Source organism: Eulemur rufifrons, chromosome 1 (assembly GCF_041146395.1).
Source record: "Eulemur rufifrons isolate Redbay chromosome 1, OSU_ERuf_1, whole genome shotgun sequence".
Lineage (NCBI taxonomy): Eukaryota > Metazoa > Chordata > Mammalia > Primates > Lemuridae > Eulemur > Eulemur rufifrons.
In genome coordinates, this window is record NC_090983.1 from 65,566,953 (window position 1) to 65,591,342 (window position 24,390).

The 24,390-nt window shown below is 43.5% G+C and overlaps 1 protein-coding gene across 4 annotated transcripts in view; it reads right to left on the reverse strand.

Annotated features, from left to right (window-relative positions):
* TANC1 (tetratricopeptide repeat, ankyrin repeat and coiled-coil containing 1) overlaps positions 1 to 24,390 on the reverse strand; it is a 222,291-nt gene that overhangs the window by 57,402 nt on the left and 140,499 nt on the right. For 2 of the 4 annotated variants that reach the window (XM_069497105.1, XM_069497022.1), the window contains exons 6-8: positions 17,370 to 17,500; positions 16,131 to 16,317; positions 4,088 to 4,351 (exon numbers count right to left, since the gene is read on the reverse strand). The exons of 1 other annotated variant lie outside the window; for it this stretch is intronic. In XM_069497105.1, coding sequence (XP_069353206.1) covers positions 4,088 to 4,351; positions 16,131 to 16,317; positions 17,370 to 17,500 — 582 coding nt within the window. The remainder of the gene's footprint in view (positions 1 to 4,087; positions 4,352 to 16,130; positions 16,318 to 17,369; positions 17,501 to 24,390) is intronic. One more of the 4 variants, XM_069497146.1, reaches the window with a different exon arrangement.

The following is a 24,390-nucleotide window of genomic DNA, read 5'->3' on the forward strand; positions in this document are numbered from 1 at the left end:
GACTCCGCGATGGCATATCCCCTCTTGCTGCATCCCCCAAAGGACAACCAAACATGTGCCCTACCTACTCACCTTCCCAGCCAGCAGAGAAACATCTGAAACCCTGACTTCACAACAGTTTACATCTTTGCTTCTATATCCTTTTGGTATATATCCACAGCCTATATACACCGTGTACATGTTTAAGTGAACACTCTATGCAGCTACCACACAATTCTCTCCCATTAGAAAGACTCAGATAATTCCTTATGCAGGACTTCCAAATGGACCTGACGTATGGTAATCCAACAGCAGCCTCTAGCTTCACTCCAGGTCCTTCATAACCAGGATGGATGTGAAACTTCCTGGAGGGCTAACAGGACTGCATCTGCTCCCCCACAATCCTGGCCGCCCCCCCCCCCCCCCATCTCCCAACAGTAGTAACACAGCTTGGAACCTATTTCAAGGGTTCTGCCCAAGCCGCGGGACTCTGACCCCTTCTCCTCGCATGCCTCATGGTGAGTGCGCCCATCACGGCCCACGGAGAAGGGGTGGGCAGCCACAGCCACAACCCATAACTCATTTCAGAGCTGGATAGCGTGAACATCTGACGTGTTGCCTTGGCCCTCAAGAATACAAAGATGCTCAGAGTCTCAAAAGGGTTTCCTATTTCCCCTCTTCCCGACCCCTTAAGATATAACATTCGATTCATAGTTTTGTGACAACTGAAAGGATTAAAACTACACAACTATAAAGGACATTCCAAAGAAAGGATTGCAAAAATGCCTCCTCTGACACAGATGCAGGAGATGTTGACATTTTAAATGCTTCTGTTTTCAGATTTTCAGTCACCAGAGCAGCCTCAGCAACCTTTGTAGCTCTTGGCTGATTCTCAGTTTCAAACATGATTCAGCCGAAAGTTACAGCAGGGCCCCAAGCCACCAGCTACCTTCACTTTCTACCCTCTCCTCTCCAGCGACAGAGACATCAGCAAGCAGGAGCAGGGAAGCTTCAGCAGCTTAACTATGCGTCCAGGTGTTGTTCCCCACCGAGCAGATGACATGGGCCATTCTGCCTCCTTGGGCATGTCTAAAGCAGATTCTCAGACGTTACCTGTGCAAGAGTCAGACTCACGTTCGGTATTTAATGATAAATGCTTTCAAAATCCTAAACACTCTTCAGAGCCAAGAGAAATCAGAGTTAAAGCAATAATTTCATGCTGCAATAAACTTACTGCTAACATCTCTACAATTAAATTAATTATACACTTATTGCACACACACATACTGTGCCTAATATCTGGGTAAGAAGCACATTTCAAAATGCTGAGAAAAAGTTTGTTTTTTGGGGGGGGGGATGGGAGGGAGTGGGGTGAGTTCTCTAAGCTGAACAAAGAGGAACATCTGCTAAAATTGTGGACTAACCTATGAAAGGTAAATGCCAATAAGTCCAGGGAAATTACCAGTTAGAATTTCAAGAAAATTAGACAGTAACTGTGTTTGTTGGTTTCCTGGAAAATTAAACAGTGTTCTGTAATCTATTCAAAGTATTTTGAAAGGGAAAAAAACGTAGTAAAAAATAGTAGAACACATTACCCAAATTCTAGGTGATCTAAAATACTTTTAAAGGCTTCATATTCTGTTTTTCAATAAAGGAAAAAAGGTGTCCATATCATACGTTTTGATGTGATATACGGCTTTCCAAATCAATCCCATCCTAACAAATATCTTTACAAAGAAAATCTACGGGCTGGGCGCGGTGGCTCACGCCTGTAATCCTAGCAGTCTGGGAGGCCAAGGCGGGCGGATTGTTTGAGCTCAGGAGCTCGAAACCTGCCTGAGCAAGAGTGAGACCCCATCTCTACTAAAAATACAAAGAAATTATATGGACAGCTAAAAATATATATAGAAAAATTAGCCGGCATGGTGGCGCATGCCTGTAGTCCCAGCTACTCGGGAGGCTGAAGCAGGAGGATTGCTTTAGCCCAGGAGTTTGAATAAACAGCGCTGCATATAGTCTACACAACCTCAATCTTATGCTTTTCAATGATGCTTGAAAAATACTGCCATTCCCTCTTAACTGAGGTTCAAGCTTTAGGGGCAGGAAGGTGGGTCATGAAGAATCTTCCAGACTGCTAGCTTGTTAACAGATACTGTGAGGTAAGGCATTTGCCTATTTCCTTTCAAATATGCATTTAGCTTTAAAAATATGCAGCACAGAAGAAATGAGCAAACCCATTAGGCCAGGTAGACTCGCTCAAATCCAAAGGTAAAACCCTCCCAGTTCCACAGGAGGTCTAGCTCAAGGGCATACGCGGAAGCTAATGAATGAGCACGGCAGAAATCAGAAGCTCTGCTCTGTAATCACAGCAGTCTCCTGGAAACGCTCAGGTCACACCCACTGTCACTTCACCTGGCAGGAGACCACACAAAAGAACATCAAGCAGAAAATATAACCCCAAACGGGATGCTTTTAACACTTAAAATTAATGTATTAATGTTTCCTAATTTTAAAATAGCTTGATTAAATTGAATGCAAGTTTGCTATTTTGTTAAAGTTTGCTATTTTTGAAAAGCTATCAAGTTCTGGGATAATACAAATGACCCATTCATCACAACTAGGTAAATACGGTTTAAAACGTCTTGGGTGCAACATATTATGTTATAGGTGGTGAAGCAGTAGAGGGAGGACCACAAGCTTGTGGAAGAGCCATCAGTCAATACACATAACGTTCTCCAGGAACAGACATGCCAAATCACTCCTTTGGAACAAGGCCATTTTAACTTCCTTTGAAAGTGAATTAGAGTTGTGCCTCAGAACTTTTCCATTAGGGACATTTATTTATCAGCCACTTCAGAGTTCCATTGTAAAACACCCAACAACAGCCAGAGTGACCCACCACATCCTAAAAGCCTAATATAAATTACAGAGAAATCCTCTGATGTAGCAAGAGAGAATCTGGGTCCATGCATTAGTAGAAGAGAGATTTTAAGTGCTACACTGATAACAAAGAGTGACTATAACGAGTTCCTCTTTTAAATTCAGCCCAAGAGCCTGAAGCTTAGAAACGCAAGACCTTAAAAATAGGCACCATGGCTCAGATGCAAAGAGGTCTTTCCCCACCCATCCCAAACCATAGCCTTGGCTCGCTCGGTATCCACTTGAGACTGGTGCCGGTACCCGCCCCCCCCAACCCCAGCGGGCTTCCAGGATACCAAAATCTTCGGATGCTCAAGTCCCTTATATAAAATGGGGTCATGCTTGCTTATCACCTACGCATATCCTCCTATATACTTAAAATCATCTCTAGATTACTTATGATACAATGTAAATAGTTGGTACAGTGTACTTTTAAATTTGTATTATTTTTATTGTTGTATTGTTATTTTTTTCTTGAATATTTTCAATCTGTGGTTGGCTGAATCCACAGATGCAGAACCCTCAGATCTGGAGGGCCGACTGCACTCTCCTTGCCTGACAGCCACCTACTGACCAGTCCAACTATCAACAGCGACCGGTATTTGTTCTCTCTGCTTAATTCCAGCAGCTGCCTTTTGCTAAGGCATCTGTCTTGCTATTTTCATTTCTTTGATCCAGAGCTCTCACTTCCACTGCTTATGTTTTAAGCTGTGACCTCCACTGTAACTAAACTGTATGGAAGTTTGACCTCTGGTCTGTAGGATGGGCCTCAATTACACAAAAAATAAGTTTGAAAGCTGGATTCAAAATTCTTTGAGCTGATATTAACAAACTCACTCTAAACAATAACTCCCATTTACCAATATATAATAAAAAGTCATGAAGGTACTCACGTTTAAAACAACAAAACCCAAGGGGAGAGTTCTTATACTTTCTTCCCTCATACACAAAGAGCCACATAGTTCAAATCATAGATTTAAAGAATTCCAGAGCAGAAAGATCACTTAGACCATTAAGTACAATCTTACTGTGTTTACAGATGGGTAAACTGAGGCCTAAAAAAGGTCATTGCCTGATCCAAGATCACAAAGCTGGCTTGTGTCTGGATTACATTCCCACATGAAGACAGTGAACACAGGACACCTGAGTCTCAGTGAGAGAACCCTTCCAGGGAGAGGCGTGGCCTTACCTGCAACTGAGTTGGGCCGTGGCATTATTAGTGAGCTGGAGCTCTGAGAATAAGGGACTGGACCATCTCCAGCTGCGGGTTCCGCTTTGGGCAGCACGCTCTCCGCTGACCCAGTGGTCTCCTCTTCTGCCACTGGGGAGCAGTTATCTGCCCTGCGATCAGGAAGCACTCCCTTCTGAACCCCTAACCTTAGGCTTCCATCTTTATTCCATTCCAAACTGGAGCCACTCCGGTCATCATTTTCGGATGAACTTGTAATTGTGGCTGAAATGAGAGACCAAAATACTTTGAAGGAGGCCAGGCATAGCTGGGGCTATCTATTGAGAGTTAAAACACACACTGCCCTCCCCAGGATCAACGGAAAGTTTTCCAGTCCACAAAGATTTTTATTGAAGTATGTTGATATTTTGGTAAATTACAAGAATGCTGTTTATCAGGGGAAATAAACTGCTAAATCACTCTACAGAGAAGGGGAAAAAACTCAGGAAGATAATGAAAAAAACTCTCAGATACTTTTTAGACAGCTAACAGTAAATCTATATAATTTGGAGATAATGTATCCTTTCTTTTTAACAAAGATGAATTGTTCAGGAAAGAATTCCTATCTCATTAAATTCCTTTGAACCTTTAAGTATACTTTCCAAATGAACAACATTTGTTGGGTGGTGGGGTGTGGGGATGATCAACAAAATGGTTAATGCAGAAAAGATGCAGGACAAAACCTACAGAACAAAAACACAATTATAAAGTCAAGCAGAGAATTTGATCCTTAAAGTTTATAACATCTGTTCAAGATGGTCCAGAGAGGCTGACTTGACTTAGTTCTTCTGCAGCAATGGAAAACCTTCAGGTAAGCAGCCCAGGGAAAGTACCAGCATGGGAAGCTATGCTACGATTGCAGAATTAAATTTAACCTGTAGGAAAGAAAACCAGCTTGGGGGAAAAAAAGTAGGAAAAGCCTTTTGCAAACATCTTTGCAAAACAGCAGGAAGAAAATGACCAAAGAAAGAAGCAATACTCACCCTACATAGCTTCTACAAAGAGCCACTTATAATTTAAAGACGCTGAGCCATATGGGATCCCCTTGCAACAGGTCACTGGGCCACTCACACTGCCCCACTGTTGACCTAACACTGGCTTGTGTCCTTGAGAACAGGGCCATGTGCACTGACCCCTCTGTTCCCTATTAAATCCTAGTAGCCCAGACTGCAAGCCTGCTAAATGGGAGTACGCCAGGCCAAAGTGCATTCAGAGCCCAGCTGCCTGGATTAAGCTGCTTTATCAACACCCTGTGATGATTCCTACTTTTATCAGCAGACTGGTGAATTAGCTCAAATAGAGTCAGTTATTTAGGATCAAAGGGCCTGCAGGAGTTTGGTTTTGTTTATTTTTACAACAGCGCTTTAAGATTTGGAAGTAAAGACAAAACAATTTCCTTGCATATGACCGCAGGACATCCTGTCACAATTCTAAGGCTGTCTCTGATCCTCCTGGACTTACCACCCTCTGGTCGCCTCCCTATTGAAAAACCCCGGCTACACGGTGAAGCCTCCTAGAGTATCTACAGCAATCTTTTCTCAACAGCACAAAGCCTGGCACACAGTGTAAGTGCTCAATATATGTTTGCTTAGTGAATGAATGAGCAAATGAACAAACTTCACTTCCACCGTGGGCAGACACTCTACACTTAACTTCACTGTTAACAGTTTGAGATTGTTCATATTATGTGTCTAACCAAAGGATAAGCTGACTTGGGACGGGTCTATCACACCTTTTGGGTAGACTCCTAGCATTGCCGAGTGTTCTATCAGCAGTAGTAAACCATACCTCTACCTCTTTGGAAATTACAGGCTTCATGGAGTTTTTAAATGGACCATTTATATGAGCATAGATACATAAGCAATTGTGGCTCTTTCCATCATAAAAATGCTCATGGTGATGGTGATGGAGATAGCAGCAGCTAACATTTATTGAAGGTTGTTTACTACATGCTAAGGACTGTGTTAATGCTTTATAGAAATGGTTTATTAAGTAAGTTTATTGCTTAGTGGTAATTATTAATGGTAACCCTATTAATAAGTATAAAAATACAGGTAGTCCTATAATACAGATTGTACTATAAACCTTCATTTATTAAGTCTAGTGTTTGCAACTCAGAATGCTTTTCTCAGACATACTGTAATAAGTTAGGTTCTCAGGCTACCCCAACATCTAAATGAGACAAAAAGTTCCAGCCCTGGGGGGGGGGGTGATTTGTTTGGTTTTATTAGGGAGCACATGTTTAGAAGTTGAAAAATAAACACAAGTCAAAGTGTGCTAAGTGCCAAGCACTTCTGCATCAAGCCCCCAAGGGTCTGAGTCCTAACTGTGACCTTAAGCAGTGGGAACAGGGACTTCCTGTCACAAGTGACATTACAGAAAACAGGACCTCAAGGCCCCAGGAAGCAGCTGAAGAGAGCTGGGAAAGCCCAGTCAGAGCTCCTGGACTGCAGGACAGGCCGAAGGCCCAGGGTTCACCGCAGGGCGGGTGCCCTACACTATGCCCGGGGTCTGACGGCAGGAAATGATCAGGTCTCGGCTGTGAGAGGAAGGAAAATGGGTGGGGGAGGAAGGCTTCCAGCTGCGGGAACAGTGGCTGGGCAGAGTAGTCCCAGATGGGGCAGCCATTTCGAAAGGAAAGTATTAAAGTCAGTGTTTTAAGCAGGAGACTCTAGAGAAGAGGCAGCCCTCCCACTGCCCTTAGTTCAGGTGAGGAGACATTCTTTCCACCGTGCACATTCTCTGTGGCTCTGAGTGGCCGGGAGGCTAGAAAATCTGAGGCCACAGGCCTTTCCCAGAAGATGCCCCACTCCACAAATATTCCTCCCTGGGATGCAAAAGCAGATGCAGTCTATGCAGCCTGAAGCCTAGACAGTGCACATCTACCTTGGCTCTGCTACAGCTAAGCCATGAAGCAGACCCGGCGGGCCAGACAGTGGCCCAATGAGTCCGGTTTCCCCACACAACCTAAGAAGCAACCACACGGGGCAGCTCCGCAGTCTCTAAGGAGAAAGCCGGTTCTTCCAACAAATGACAGGCTACCCAAACATCTTTCGTCCAGGCTAACAGAAACTCAAACTCCTAATGAGGTTAACCCAGTCTACTCTCCAGAATGCTCCTGTGTAGGCACACACACACAACTAGGGCAACGTCCTAACAGTGGTGACTTTTTTTTTTAAAAATCTCTACAAAAATAGGTGCTATTTGACATTTTCCAGAGACTGGATAATCTTTAAAGTTCGCTAAAAATTCGAACATTTTAACCTTTCAGCTACTAAGGACAGCAGCTTTTGTCAATTAAATGTTGCCATCATTACCCCAACTTGGTCTCAACCACGCTTCCTTCCAGCACACAGATTCTGAAACATGAGTACTTATCAGGCCTTAAGCTTCATCAGGCTGGGAGGTGAAGCTGTGCCTTAAAATTTAGCGTTAGTTTGGTACTGCTCACTGATTCATACGTGCTATTTCTGGCTCTCCATGTAGGCTGAAAATTCCTTTCAGCCCCAGGGGCAGAGTCTTTTCTTTCTCTGTACTGGTGCACAGGGCTGGGATACTTCCACGGTACTTTCTTAATATACTAGGGCAAACACCCGATCATCACAACCGTGAAAGGAGGTAGACAGGCTGAGGACCACCAACTTCCCTTTATAGGTACTAAAACAGATTCAGGAAAAACTGATCTCACACACACACAAGCACATGCACGGTTAGTGGTATATCCAATACCGCTACTCTGACTGTACATACTGTGTATTTTTAAAAGACCCTTTGCTTGCATAGTGCTCAACATGGAAAAGGAGTTCTTTTAAGTACACATGGCTAAAAAACAGTTTGCAGCTTATGAAGTCTGCCTCGTTAAAAAGCCATCCACTCAGTCATCCAATGTTTTGCTATGTAAGACTCTGAAATACCACTGTATTCTTTCTCCTCCTTCCAACTTTTTAAAACCTCTTCTTCAACTTCTGAAGGTTCTGCGTTGAATGTACACTTAAAAGAGTCAATAACAAAAAATCAGTGTAGGTTCAGGGTCTTGAAAGTTAGTTTGGTGGGATCAAAATCAAGTTATAGGTTTAAAAGAACAAGAAGAAAGCTAAACTGCCTACAGTGTTAGTCCAGAAATGTTTAGGAGCTAAGAGCCAATGATATCAAAATATATGCCACACAGAGGAGAATTCTCTTTGAGCTACAAGGAAGATAACAGGTGAAAAATGAGAGGGGCTTGGGTGCAAACCTGGGCTTCTCCCCTTTTGAGGGTCCCACAAGGAGAAGGTACATCTCTCTGGACCTGGTACCAGGAACGGGTACATTTTTGTCTTTACAAGCATCACCTTCTGTGTTTGATTGCATTTCTCTCTTTCCATTGGCTACTGGGAAACTTAAAACTTTCTGCCCACTTAGAAGAAAAATGAACAAAATCTTATGAACCTGACTCCTGACTGCATCTTTTCTCTAGCTCCTATTTCCTTTCCCCAACTCATCCCTTCACCGAAAAAGAAAAATCTTGGTTTACCAAATGTTTATTTGTGAGCATTTCAAATTCACCAGGGAGGAAACAACAACAATAGTGGCTAAGGTGAATATTACAACAGTGCTTACTACGTGCGAGGCTCTGTGCTAAGCCTTTGTCATCTCTCCACTCACTGAATCCCCGGAACAGCCCTACAGACAGACAGCAAAGCCCCAAGTCGCACTGTATTCCAGAAAGGTGCTCTATACTGTTCTGATCATGCCACACTAGTAACAGAAAATTTGGGGCATGCATCCCAAATACACATATTTGTAAATTATGTACATATGTTACCCTAATTTATTATAAAACACACAAAAATATACATTTTGAAACAATGAGGAAAAAACCCCAGAAATTGAAATTTTCTTCACGCACTCCATAGATAGTCTGATGCAGTCTTCATTTTCCAAATGAGGGCTCTATAGAGTCTTGTCCTTCCTCGAGTTGTGGAGAAAACTAGATGAGGATGTATGTAAAGTGCCTCACATAACCTGAGTACTCAAGAACGTTTTCCTCCCTACACAACTGAAGAAAATGAAAGTAGCACTTAAAAAAACCCAAATTTTTTTTAACCTCTATGTTCAGTTTAATGTTTGACAGGAAGAATTTAAAATACTGGACCAATGAATTAAAGATCAAACAAGAAAAGAACATAATGGCTGCTTATAAAAGCAGGAGAAGGGAAGAAGCAAATAAAAAAGGAAAATCCAACTACTGTAGAAACTGCCTCGGTTGATTAACAACTTTAGAAAATTAAGTTTCACTGCAGCAAAGGAACTCCAAAATCATGAAAAAAATCAAGGAGGCAAGTCAGGGCAGCAATGCAAAGAATTCTCTAGTCCTCTTGACCTGGCAGGAGGCTGTACTCCTCCTCTCCGGTGAACTCACACCTCACCCCGAATGGTTGCTGAGGCTGCCAGGCCAGATTTCGGACTTCCCTGAGTGACAAAGGGAAAGACTGCACGGATGAGACCAGCCTGCCTTAAGCTTTTCTGCCAGAAATGCCAGACTACACTTCTCTCCCCACCCCCACCCTGGCTCACCCCACTTGCAAACTAACAAACCACACACAGAACAGGGTCCCTGGCTCACCTGGCTTCCCTGCAGTCACAGCTTTAACCTCTCCCTGCCCAGTAAAGAGAGGGCTCCAGTGAAGACACTCAAGCTACCTCTCTTGGAATGCCAAACAGAACTTCCCAGGTGGGGTGCCCCAGTAACCTTTGGCTCCAGGGGGCTTTCTGGCTTCTCCTTCTGCACCCACCCCAGAATGACAGCTTGGCTCTTCTGGCCAGCCCTGTCCAATGTGCCACACAGCCCTGCTCCCCTTCTGGCTTTGCACACTGGGATTGGGCTGTGAGATCTCTGTACCAAATCTGCAGCTCAGTGCTCCCCTGTGTTGTGCAATGCGTGCTCTGCTATGACATGCAGCGAGGGCACGGACCTGAGCCATGCCTTCTCAGTCACATTCATCAGGCCCTTTGATCGTGGAAACACCTAAGAAGGATAGCTGGGGGCAGGGCAGTGCGGGAGGGGGAGAACGGGACCCACCTTGCTCAGCCACACTGCCCAACTCAGTCTGACACAGCAGAGAACAGTCTCCAGAGAAAAGCTTGAGGATTTAAACGTGAAGTTTTCCAGCAAAAGCACACTGTACACTGCACAGTGTTTTGGCAAAGTTTCACATAACCTGTACGCTGAAGGCAGAGACCCTGGAGCTTCTGACACAGACCAATGACGCCACGGAGTTCCAGACTTTGGCAAAGAGTTCAAGGCACTTTTAGTGGTTGGCATCATTATGCACCTACAGCATACGCCTTTCATCAGAGGTGTCAATCATTGCCATGTTTTAAACTCTTCTCAGCAACTGACAACTTGCTCAAACCCTCCACAGGGCAGGAGATCATCTTGCAGTCCCCCAGGTGGACAAGTTTTGACAACAGACACTGTGCCTTATCTTTACTATCCCAGTACTAGACAAGCTCCTGGTACACAGTAGGTGCCAATAAATGCTCGCTACACCAACAGAACAGCCTAAAGAATTCAACTGGTCTGAATAAAAGTACAGCAAATCGTCATCAAGGACTTCTTTGCTACATTCAAGTATATTACTGAATTATATATGTAAAGAAAAATTTTCCTCCTTCACCCAAGAGATTTAAAAAAGGCTTCTATAATTAAGGATGATTTTTTAAATTGTAGGCAATGTAGCAAAATGAATATTAACCCAGATTTGAAACACTCTAAATAGTTATTACCAAATCAATTTCAAAGCATTTCAATTTAGTAGCAAGCAGAGTAGTACAGGTGGCAACAAAGCAGCATTAGCATAAAATCAAAAGGGCAGGATTTACAACAAGTCAAAAATGAAAATAAATTACAATTAATTCATCTTTGTGTGCCTCTGCATCTGATAATCTCCCTTGGGACATAAACTCCCGGAAATAAAAGGTGTAAAGCCACCTCTGGAATCACTCTCATTTTATAAGCCTAGCAGGAGGTAGGACAGAGTCCAGGGAAGATAAAAGTCAGCCCACGACATTTTCTTAACATCCTAAGCAACTGGGCAGAAAAACAAGTATTATCAAACTCTCGCAAGCACCGGAAGGATGCTAACCAAATGTCTAATATTTTACCACATGTCACTTTTGCAGGAGAAATGTTTCTACGAAGGTTTTCTCCTTCTCTAAATTTATACTTGCCTCCCTGCTTCAGAGTGAACAAGAGGAAAACACAGGCAAGCACAAGGAAAGAAAAGGGAAAGGTGGTGGGAAGGGCTGGAATTCTGAGCACTTAATCATCCTGAAAGCTCCCTAGCCTGGTGGAATGTGGCGGCTCACGCCTGCGCTCAGGGGTGGGGGGCCGGGCAGATGGACAGCACACCTGCTCTGGGCGGGAGACACACCAAGTCTGGGAGAGGTGGCTGCTGTCCATCTGGCGTCCCCCACACCCCCCACACCTCACGTCCAGGGCTCAAGCAATCCACCTCCTGCCTCAGCCTCCCAAGTAGCTAGGACCACAGGCGCACATCACCATACCTGGCTAATTTTTATATTTTTTTGTAGAGACAGGGTCTCGATCTTGCTCAATCTGGTCTCAAACTCCTGGACTCAAGCAATCCTCCTGCCTCGGCCTCCCAAAGTGCTAGGATTACAGGTGTGAGCTACTGTGCCCAGCCTAAAAAATACTTTAAAACCCACTATTTTTAGTGATGCTTTTTAAAAAAATCAGATTGCTTTCATACATTCCAATGAATGAATACACACACTTTATTTTTTTCTAAACTGTGAGTAATACAGCTTATACTTTCCATCTGTAACAGTTGGAAGCAAGGTTATATTCAAAGGAGTGTCACTATGGAAAAATGTTTTCTCAGACATGGAGGAAACACCTTCAAAAGTACACTTTTTTTTACAAAGATTTTCTTTTCAAAGCAAGTTAACTGAAAGCTATTTTATGGTGATTGGGTACAGCTGGGTTTCACATTTAGAAGCTTTCCACATTGAAAATTTAAAAATCAGACACTAACTTCTAGTAATGCCAATGATTTTATTACTCAAAGGGTAAGGAACTTTACTTAAAAAAATTAAAAAAAAAAAAAAGACATTAATAGGCAATTCAGTGAATCCCATCCAGCTTAGACAGTATTTCTACATGACAGAATTATTATGCTTCTAAAGACATTTTTGTCAGAAGAACTTGGACCTCCTGAAATAGGATAAAGTGAGACTCCCCTCTGGATAACATAGTACAGTTGAAACGGGGTGGGGAGGGTCCACTTAGAGACAGATTGGAAGGGGCCCAGTAAATTCTTCTAATGGTCACTAGCCTGCCCTTTCTCCTCCTTAGCAGTGGAAACAGAACACAGGCAGGGCGCCCTGTGCAGCCCTGAGAGGGCTGCCCGGGCATGTGGGAACACGAGCTTCCTGTCCTTGCATCTGCTGGGCTAAAATATTTAGATTAAATATAATCAACATGACAGAAATCAGCTTAAATAGTAAAGAGAGGCTCAGGAATTTTAAAGGATGGGTTAGGACTGTTTGAAATTTCCCCAAATGCCCTAAATAAACTGTGCTAATACTGTACATGGACCCCTGGTTTGAGCCTCATAATGCCACGGCAGCTGTGCATTTTGTGCCAGCCCCTCCCCCCCCCAACCCCCCCGCCCGCCCCGGGCAAGCCTTTGCCATTCCAGCCCCAGCGCTACTGGGAGACAAACTTTAAACTATTTAAAATGAAAAATTAAAGGGAAAGCCTCTTCCTCCCTTCTCCAGGGCCTATGTAATCTGGAACGTGGACCCTTACCGGCCTATTTTACAAGCTACTGCCAGGTCTTCCAAAGCAGGAAGCCAAGGTATCTTACCTTCATCTCAGCTCGCTAGGATCACAGTGCTCTTGAATACTTTATCAAACATTTAAGATGCCCCAAAGCTGCTGTTCCCAAGCTACACCTTATAAAAACAGGCATGTTCTTCAGACGGAAAAAGGCACGCCCCTCACCCCAGCCATCGCAGAACCATAACTGAGTCATAGATACTTGCTCTGTTAAGAAGCAATGCAACCTGCACACCCTGTATTGATTTAAGAGGAAGCTCCTTCCCCCTCTGGCCCCACCATGCCTGCCTCTTCAAAGACCTGTGGCTAATGTCTGCCTGGAGAGGAAATTCTTGCTTCTTTTCCTTCTCCTCCCTACCACACCTCCAGTGTGTCCCTTGGCAAGAGGTTCTAATTCTGCAGGTCGTGGAAGGAGAGAGAACAGAGGAACGTTGTCACCAGCACAGTGCTTCCCTCTCATCCCACCTACAGTCCTCGCACCCCACAGGGGACCGGCTAATGCAGTGGGAAGCACGATCTCCAGCGCTGGGGCCTTCCCAGTCACTTCCTAATTCCTCCTGCTTTCATCTCAATCGTTGCCACTCTTCAAGTTCAGCTGAGTTCAGGCGACATGTTGGCTTGAGCCGACGAACTAAGGGCAGCCTCAATGACATGAAATGTACTACTTTGCCATCAAGGCAGAGCTTAAAACACGGACATTAAAAGGTGTGACAAAGCCAACATGGAAGGAGAATCCTACATAGCTTCTTTTATAAACCAACCAAATGTTCCCTCCCTCAATGCAACTTGGTAGTAGCAACAATTCTTTCTCATCCCCAACACTGTGCTAAGAACTCGAGAGAGAGCTGGAATAATGACACACCCCTGTCTATACATAGACAAAATTAAATAGAACAAGAATACATACACAAAAGGAAAATATTGAGGCACGGGGGGGGGGTGCGCATAACAGGGGGACTGATAAGTTGGAGTTGGGTGGGACTATATTAAATCAAGTATTAACTAAGAGCCTCCGCAGCTCAATCTTTCATTGACAATATAAAAAGCCAAACCAGTACCTCTTCTTTCCTCTGTTTAGAATTCTTTAAAAATCACAGCATTGTGTCTCACTGAGTGAGAGAGAAGAGAAATAAATGAATGGGTGTTTCTCTGTGACTGAAAGTTTCTGTCAAAACAAAAAACTGATTTGGTTACAATCAGAGGCATGTAATCCCAATGGACAGAACATACAATAAAAAGAAAAAGTCTGTCCCTTCTACCCGCCCCCCCCCAAAAAATAGTAACACTGGCCACATCCTTGAAGGAAGATAAATTTCCCAGAGGAGATGAAATTTCAGAAGAGCTAAAAAGGCAGTGAAGAAAGTCATCTGGCTATCTCAGAATTAATACCAAAGATCTATCAGTGGTGGAAAGCTCAGAAAGAATGAGAATAGAAGTAATGTTGGAAAAAATTAGTTGAACTAGACTAAACAGCACCAGGGGAAGCAAGGTAAGATGAGAATAGGGAATTAGCAGAATAAGCTCACTGTATGGCCTTCAAGCCAAGTGTAAAGAATTTAAATTTGCTACACAAAACGCTGCCACCATTTATATGCTTTGTCCAGAGTAAGCTAATCCATAGACAGAAAGCAGATTACTACTGACTAGGGCTGGGGAGCTCGGGGGTAGCGGGTAGAGGGTGAGGGGAGGGGAGGGGGGATGCAGAGTTGACTTCTGATGGGCACGAGGTTTCTTTTTGGGATGATGAAAGTGTTCTAAAATCAGATATGGTGATGGCCACACAACTTTCAATATACTAAAAACCATCCAATGGTTTAAAAATGGGTGAACACTATGGTATGTGAATTTTATCTCAATAAACCAATTAAAGCGAAATATAACAAAAATCCACTAAAGATTCTGATCCAAGTGAAAACTGAGGCAAGCAGCAGGATTCCTCAAGCTGAGGGGCCGCTCTCTAAGCTGTATTGAGGTCTGTACCAGATAGCTCACAACCATTCCCAGGAATCTCACAGACCTTCCGGGGGCAATCTCCAAAGTACAAACCGGATGAACTTGCAACTAGGTTTTCCAAATTATACTTAGAAGAAATTGCAGGTGACTGAAGAAAATAAGGAGCTCAAATGCCATTCATTCCACTTGATTACATATTAATGTGGAAGTTGTGTTCAGTCCATAATAAAACATAAAATATCCCTCAAAGACATGTGCATAACTCAGCAAAAGGGAAGGAGCTGGACTGTTCAGCTCCACTGTGAAATTGCAATATAATCTCAGAGCAGAGGAAGACCCGAACAATCCCCTGCAGGGGTCCGCTGGTCCGTTATCTGAAAGGCACCAAGCTGGAGACCTGAGACACACAGATGCCTGAGCTCACCTGCAGAAACACAGATGTGGTCTGTCTGGGATGGCAGGTGAAAATAAGGACTCTTAAATTCCCTGGATGATTCTAATGTACACCTGGGACTGGAAACTACTAAATTAATCAAAATCCTTAATTTTCTAGAGGAAAGAAATGTGCAAAAAAAGTCACATGTTGCTTGAGTCACCTAGCAAATCGGCCTCAGAGCCAGGACTAGAACCCTCGTCTCCTGGCCCTTGGTTCAGCACAACCACACCTATTATAGGGGTGTGGGGCCTTAAAGGAGGGCATCCTTATAAAATTCTGGCCTCAACAGAGCTCAGATACCATTGTAAGAAACCTTAGGGAACATACACCTTAACTGTTGTCAGGGAAATAGGTGACCTTGAGCCCAGGCTGGGAAGACTTACTTAATATGCAGGGATTTCACTGCCCTGCTCTGTGCCCCAGTGGGTCCTGATGCTCAACAAATGGAACTGATTAGTGAGGAGGGAAGATTTTTTTGTAACTTCACAGGCCAGATCTGATCTGGAAAAATTAAAAAAAAAATTTAACTAAAGGAGCTGAGTGTTATAAAAGTAAACATCAAGGAACGTAAAAGCGGATGCTTCACTCTCTCAGCTACACATGGAGCCAGTGCTGTCTGCAAAGAATGTTGGGTTTTTTTTTCCCCCAAAGAACAGGCCCCGGCAGATTGACCTTCACAGTCCATGATAAAACCCTCTTAGGCAGTGCCTGGTGAGTGCTCTGGTTGACGTGCATCAAGCCATTACATTACCGAGCCCTGTGCTTCTTACCTATAATTCCACTGTCCTTGCTTTCCAGGGTGGAACTAGGGCTGCTAACGGTCTCACAGGGACTTTTGTTGGCTGCCGTCTTGCTGACACAGCTATTCAAGGTCGAGCAGGGGCTATCGGTGCTAGGAGATGCGGTGCTGCTTGTTAGTGTGGAGCAAGGACTGATGCCTTGGCTCAGAGCTGTGCACTGCAAGACGAAGGGAAGGAGGAGTTAGCACGGCTTACACAGGAGTCTCCAACACATGCTTTTGTTTTTGATGCTTAAACAATAAAACTTAAAACAGGAAAATGGGAGACAGTTTTTGAAATCTATGGAAATACATATGCACAGACATAGATATATGGATATATACATATATGATCTTTCAAATTTTAAGAGAAATATCTTTTTTTTATTAAAAGGGCAGTCTTAGCAATAATTTATTGAGAATGCACATTTGTAAAACAGACATGGCAAACAAGCAGAGACTTCCTCTCATTTAAAGTCTGCAGAAGACAAATGGGTTATTTGACCCCTGTACGGAAAACCTGGGAACTCTGTTTTTGTAATGTTTCATGAGCACCACGACTTGATTCAATTCCTAAAGATTTATGGGCTCTGCATCAGGGGAAGGAGACTGGTGACCACTGCAGCCTCAATCAACACAGGACACCCTCTCCCGCAGGGCCCCTGGCAGGGGGTGGAAGCTCCAGCCCCTTATTGCTATTCAAGCACACACATCTTGGAAGTGGCAGGGTGCGTGCTGCGCAGCTACTCCCTGGAGGGGGGCAGGCGATGCTCTCTTGGTAGCTGAACCATTTGATATCATCTTATTTTGTCTCTGTCTCATCTCCTATAAATCTTTTCTTCACCCCACTGACCCTCCAAAATATCAGCTGCTAAAAAAGCACAGGAAAGCATGTACTAAAGCAGCCAGATGAGAAGAATGGTGCTATAAAGTACTGGTGTTATTATGAAGGGATTCTTTTAGCCCCTTTAATTCATTCAGCTGCTATTCTCCAGGTGCTCACTAGAAGGTTAATGTGGACATTTTCTTAAGTTCTGCTTCCTTCTGCTTTTCCTCCCCTCCCCATTGCAAAAACCCAGAACCAAATTGTCGAAATAAATTTCAATACACAATAGCCCAGAACTCATTTGACCAAACAATGACTTCCCCACTCAAGGAGGGGGAGAAGATGGTTATCGCTTCATTCGTCCTCTGAACAGGCAGGAAATGCAGTGTCTTCCTCGGGCATTACCATGGTTTCATTTTTGTCTTCAATGGTTATGTGTGTGGCACTTGGGATCCCTTCTCCCAGTAAAAATCCCAGCCTTGTCAACAGTTCTTGAGCTGCCGGCGAACAGCTCGGTTCATTATCGGCCTTTGCTTCTGGAACAAAGAAAGACAACAATGAAGATGCCCCTCTGGGGAATTTCAGTTTCCCATCTGGATGAGTTCACACTACAGCTGTTTGTCTGGTGCTTTTGTGTATTTTTATAAAACGCACAAAGTTTGACAATGCGGCCTGTCCTCTAGCAATACATTCTAATTAAGAGGCTGTGACAGGTTAAGAAAACAGTAAAAGAGAAACTCCAAGTGTAAAGGGTAAAATATTTGACCTGAACCAGAAAAATCCAGTGCTGTTATCTGGGAGCAATTCCTATTTCCATGTTGTATGAAAAACGGGGACTTCAGACACCTGTTTGGGTAAGAAAAGGCCCATCTATCCTTCATCTTACCCTCAAAAGGCATGGCGTCCACAAGAGGCTGAAATAAAGTAAAACCCAAGTGGCACGCTGGCGGAGACCCAGGTTATAGATGTTGGGGTAAAACTGAAATCCGAGCTCTTGTTAAGCAAGACGGAGGTGTGACATCGGTGAGAAGCTTGCTGTGCATATCCCACACCAGGGAGAGTCAAAATCGGGATTTCAGCAAGGGTCAATCATGGAGAATCCATGTTGAAACAAAGATTTAAGATACCAGCGAAATGTACCCAAGAGACAGGACCCAGTAACATACTGTTGTCCATGCAAAGAGGGAGAGAAACCAGGCTGTATTCTCAGAATGCTCCAAAGTAATGCCAGGAAGCCCGGCCTTTCTCAGGTTCTCCCTGAGGTTGGTCATCTGGCTTTTTGCATGTAAGAGAATTTTATTGTTGTCTTTGAATTAGATGTAGAGTTGGAGGCTAACCCTGTATATAAAAGCCTAAGGGTACTTCATTGTGGTTGACAAATAAAATGATATCCACATCATTCTAACACTTCTCTCACATTTTAAAATCAGCATCCATGGTGGGGGTGGGGGTGAAACAATATACAAAGCAAAGAACAATATGCAACCGCTAATATGGTTACTCAACATTTGGCTCTTTTTTGGTTAATTGTCTAGGTACCTAGACTCATACATACATGAACCTATTTTGCCTAGATGTGGAAATCTGCAAAGAATGGGTAAGGGTTTTAGAAAAATAAAATGAGGAAAAAACACAATGATGTTACCTTTAAGCTACAGTATCACTAACAAAGTTCAATGCTATCGTTGCCTTTTGTAAGGAACCACAAAAGTCCAAACAAGCAGAGTTTTCGAGAAGACCACCTATATTATCTTATCCCTACTTACATATCAGTTTTGCTAAGTCACGGGCCCAGGATGGCAGCTACAAGGGAGGGAGCTAGGCTGCCCTTATCTTTAAGAAAGGAGAAGCACCCCACCCCTGCTTGCTCTCAAAACCTCCCAATGTCTGGGGTGGGAAGAACAATTTGCCAGCTTGGATGTTTTTTAGTTTGCTCTAGAAAACTGCAGGGGCAAGGTAACCAAGGCTGCACTGTTCTGGGTTAAAAGGGCCTGGATGTCTCTGGATCATGTGAGTTAAACTCATAACACAAAGGGGCAGTGGCCCCACGCCAGCTCGGAGAAGGGTGCCACCCCAGGGTGGGTCGACCACACACCAAGGCTGCTCTGCAGAAGGTCCCTTCCCACTCCAACCACATTTTGATCCTCAAGGTAGATAGGCATTTGGGAAAGGAGGGTGGGAAGCAAACCAAATCAGCACAAGCCAGGCACGCCCAGGGCTGAACCACTCAGAGTCCTCCCTCCAGCCCTGCCCGCTTGCTCAGCCCCAGGCGCAGGCAGGGCAGCTCCTTTATCTGAGGTGGCAGCTGGACTAGAGGGAGGGGACAGGACACAGAGGCAGACGCAAAGGGAAGAAGTGGGTGAGGGGCGGATCTCAGCAGCTTCCCTACGCCACAGGCCCCTTTCCTTTCAAAACAATCTCCGTACTGCTACCCAATTGTGACTATGTGCCAGAACGCCCCACTTCTGGTTCAACCTGAAACACTCGGGGGAAAGAGCCAAAAACTACTCCCAGTTGGCAGCTGCTGCGGAGGCCCCACAACATTCGCCTGACAACAAACAAGGCCACAGCCTGCAGCTCACTGGGGACTCGCTGGAAGACCCGGGACCCTGTGTAGGTCCCTCCACGCAGCAGGGGGACGACAACACCCCAGGCAGTCCCTGCCGCCTCTGCACTGTGTCTGCAGACAGATACCCAGGTTCTCAAGGTTTTCATTTTTAGAAAATCCAAAAACAACTTACTTGTCCAAACCTCTCCCACTTCAGATACGTTGGGGAGCAGTATAGATTCCAGGTTTAATGGCTGAGTTGAAAACAGACACCCAAATTCATCATTAACTGTTCTCTTAACTGTTCAACCTGGACTTTGCTGTGACCAAAGTTCTAAACCCCTACCAGGGTTCAGGATGAACGACAGAAGTTCTTTACTTCAGCTTTTGCATCCGTGAAGCCACTGCAATTTTATTTCTTCCAAAGGCTTCCCCAACTGTCTTTCGTGTTATTCTCTCGTCTAAGATGTCATCCTAGTGACCTTCCCCTTAAAAGGTCCCCTTCAGTCTGAATTCCTTAATCCACATCAAGCTGTCTGAATCTCTCCTTCCCTAATGCACAGAGCCCTCTGACAGTGAACTTTTCATTCTGGCAGAAGGACCCCTAGGTGAAGCATGACAGGGCCATGCCGGGAGAGAAGAGTCGCTCAGGAAGTCACACTGACACACTGTGAAGTGGAAATGCATGTCTACTTCCACAATTTTCACCAGACACTGAGATTTAAACAGCCAGACAATTTTCTTTAAGCTATTATTCCAAAATGGCCTCCAAATCAAAGTCTAATGGGCTACTATAGTCTATCTGCATTCATATAATATTAAATCACATATTGATAATGGGCATATCTTACCCAATACCAGTAGGATAAGGGCTGGAGAGAAAAAAGATCTCATTTCTTAACAACATTTTACATTTCACAGATTTAAATATCCAAAGACTGTATGATGGCTATATTTGGAGTTGAAAGAATAACTGGCCTCATCCTCTGTGGAATCTATTAGGTAAGAGGAAAGTGATATTCCTCCCAGTAACATTTCCATGGAACCCTCGCATCACACCACTGTGCAAAGTTAACCACATGGGGAAAGGCAAAAGGAAGTTCTTACATCACTTCCTGCCTGCCTCTTTCCAGCTATTCACACTCTGTAGTACTGTGCTTAGGGGCACACACTGAGGACTAGTCCATAAACTGGCCAGCTCCCCAGTCACTGCCGTCATAACTTCAAACCATCGATGCCCTTCATAATCATCCTTCCCCACGGTCTGGGAAGACAGCATGTGCTCCACACTCAACCCGTTCTGGATCCCTTACAGGGCTGTTGTACTCTGAGCCACACCTTCCTCATGAGTGAAGTGGCCGTACCCACTTCCTATAGGTTTCAAGGTTCAAAACCAATAATGTGTGAGAAACAACTTATAAACCACAAGATACTAGAAAGTTGGCCGTTATCTCTCTACCAACTTTAACACCAAGAGCCCACACTTCCTCACTAGTATTTTCTGGGTTTACAAGTTAATATCTAGTTTCAAATGTGCCTATATTTCTCTTACCTAAAAATAGAGCTTTCTATTTATATTTTTTCTGCCTCAAATAGCTTTTTCTGAACTCACTATTCCAAGACAACAAATTCCCTCCTTTTTCTGATTACCAAACTGTCCCAATTTGTCCTGCTTTCACTTGCTGTCCAATCACTCCCTCTTCTTAAAGCCAGACTATTAGAACCCTGAGGGTCCCTGGAGATCACCAATAGAAACCCCGTCTCCACTCCGGCCCTCCCCAGACTCTAGAGCATGCTGGGCTTTGCTGACAAGGTTCAGCAATTCACTACTATGTGACCTTGAACAACTGACTTTACACCAAATTTTTAAGACAGAAATTATGAAGCAAGTTGGTTAAATGAGACAGGACCCTGGTTTAGGGTTAATCCCCCTCCCCTGCCTCTGTTTATCCAGGACCTGCTTCGTGCTCAGCCTCTTGCCTTCCTTGATTTCTATTTACAAGTAATTTCTCTGTTTCTTTCTGGCCGCTCCTTCTCCTCAGCTATCAACATTTCCTCCTCCTCAGATTTCCAAAAACAGTATTTAAAAAGGAGCATCTATCCATGAATCTGCTGTTTCCGTCAATACTGTTTCTAGTCTGCAATACTAAAACACAGTTATCATACATGTTATCTTTAAACTTTTCATCTCATTCACCCCATACTGAAACTGTCACCAAACAACCATTTCTTCTTTCCGAATGCAGCCTGAATTAGCCTTTTTCTCTTTAGTCATTCTGTCACTCTGCTCAAAGTCTTCATTCCCTCAGTTCTAGAAGACTCTCAGATTTTGGATCAGTTTTTCTCATTTCTGTTTTTATTTTTTCCCCCTCTTCTTTTCCTTCCTTTAAAGCCAGTGGGTTCTCAAACTGTCAGGTCTCAGGATTCACTCTTAAATTACTAAGGACTCCAAAGAGCTTTGGCTTATGAGGGTTTTATCTGTTGATATTCTTCATATAAGAAACTAAAACTAAAAATTTTAAATGCATATTAATTCATTTTAATTGTAATTTCAATTTTTTCTGAGACAGGGTCTCACTATATTGCCCAGGCTGGTCTTGAATTCCTGGGCTCAAGGAATCCTCCTTCTTTGGCCTCCCAAGTAGCTAGGTGTACAGGTACTTACCACTACACCTGGCTAGGATTCATTTTAAAGTAATAAAACTTATTACATGTTAATAATTCACATTTTAATTTAAATACTATACTTTCAATTTAAAAAAATTAGTTAAGAAGAAAGGCATTGTTTCATCTTTACAAATCTTTAATGTTCAATTTAATAGAGGACAGTTGGATTTTCATATCTGCTTCTGTATTCAGTCTATTGGGGTAGGTTCTTTGTTTGAAGCATAGGAAGAATGGCAGCTGCAGACGATAAGTAATTGGGAAAGGGAGGAGTCTTTTCAGTTAACTACAGGTGTTCTTCTTTGATACCTAACCAAAATGTGATAAACAGCAATTTCTTAAAGGTAAGTTCCAATTTTCACTCAATGTGTGTCAATGAATTTTTTTGTACTGGTACAGTAAGACCCACCGGTCTATTCCTTTCACTTCAAGTGATTTTTTACCCATGCAAGATTTTGAAACACTACATAGTGGGTCATTTGGAAAATACAGGTTTTGCAGATCTTGCAAATGTTGACACATTTTATTACACAATATCAAAATATCACTTGCCACAGATCTCAATTGAAAAGTCTTGGGAAGCCATCAAGCTCAATGTGACAGATGCAAAGTTCCCCAAAACCTAATTTTCATTTGAAAGGTCAAGTTTTATCATTGGCAACTAATTCTGTCAGCAGTTTTTTTTTTTTTAAAGTGACAGGCTAATTTCATTCCTTTTCAAGAAAATGTGTGCCAAATACTCAATTCTGAATAACCATGCTTTGTCAGTTGTTCTTTCAAATAAAAATGATGTTCCATTCAAAAAGTGGCTGGTTCAGCCTGCAATTTAAACAATCATACAAGTGTTTTGCCTCGAGACAACCATCATACTTCAGAGCACGCAGAAGTGTTTCATGAAGACTTCCCATTTCATCACATAGAGTATTAAAAAGATGGGTTAAAAAAGGTCAAGATTTAATAACATTATTTTTAGTGCTTCATCAAGGACATTCTTCAGTGAATTATTTTTGATGCAAGCACATGGCCGAGAAGAAGACCACAGCACCTCGTGTACCCAGTGCCCCTGCCTTGATGCATATTAACTTAAGGTATCAGAAGTTTCACTAATAACTGCTTTTGCACCATCAGTGCAAATATCAACAATGGAAATGGAAATACCTTCTTAGTATTATTATAAAAAGAGTTTTGACCTCACAAACCTGTGAGAGGGTCTTAGGGACACCTACAAGTCCACAGCCCATGCTTTGAGTACATCCGTATTAAGCCTACAATTGTATTAAATTTTCCCTTACAAATAGGTTCATATCCCAGCCACACACACCCCTCACCCTAATAACTGGTCTCTCATCTTCCCTTATCTGCTCAACTTCTTGGGGCTAAAGGGGTCAGTCCTCACCAATTCCATCTCCATATCACACACCTATAACTTCAACTCACGCACCTTCACAGCTCTTCTGCAACAGCCTTGTTAAAGCACACTGATTTTTCTTTTTCCTTTTCTTTCTTTAGAGCACACCTCTACTTTTGACCTTCCTATAGATTTATGACCTTGCAAACACTCTGTCCTGCAAGGAGAAAGTGGCAACTGTCCTGAGAGACACTCCCATGGAACAGCCACGCTTAGTATGCTGTGGTCTTGTGAGTGCCTTCTCCTGCCCTCTTGCTAGTGCTCTTTCCATCTTATTCACAGCTCATAAGTGAAAAACCAAAGCTTCTCAGTCCTCCTTTCTCAGTGACCTTTTCCCTGGTCTAACTTGCCTAGTCTCATGGTATCACCTCCAAGCAAACAGCTGCCCAGTTTATGTCCTGAGCTCTTTCTTGAGACCCAGTTTCATTTTCCACTTGGTGGGTGGATACTTCTGCCTACATGTTCCACCAGCACTTCAAAGTCATCATGCCTGAAACTGAAACCAAGACAGACAGATCCCTCTCCTCCAGTGGCCTCTTGAAGTGGTCTCAAAGACTTGAGGTTGTCATCATTGTCTCTTTTGGCACCCAGGTCCTTGCAATTCCTCCAGAATCTTTCCATTCATCACCTCTTCTTTCCTGACCCTGATCTCATTTGAGACTTTATTCTCTCACTTAATTGCTTAAATCATTTTCCCTGATCCTAGCCTCTTTCCTGCCCCCACTCCATCCTACTCTGTTGCCAGGTGCTATGGTCTGAATGTTTGTGTTCCCCAGCCCCAAATTTCTATGTTGAAATCTTACCCC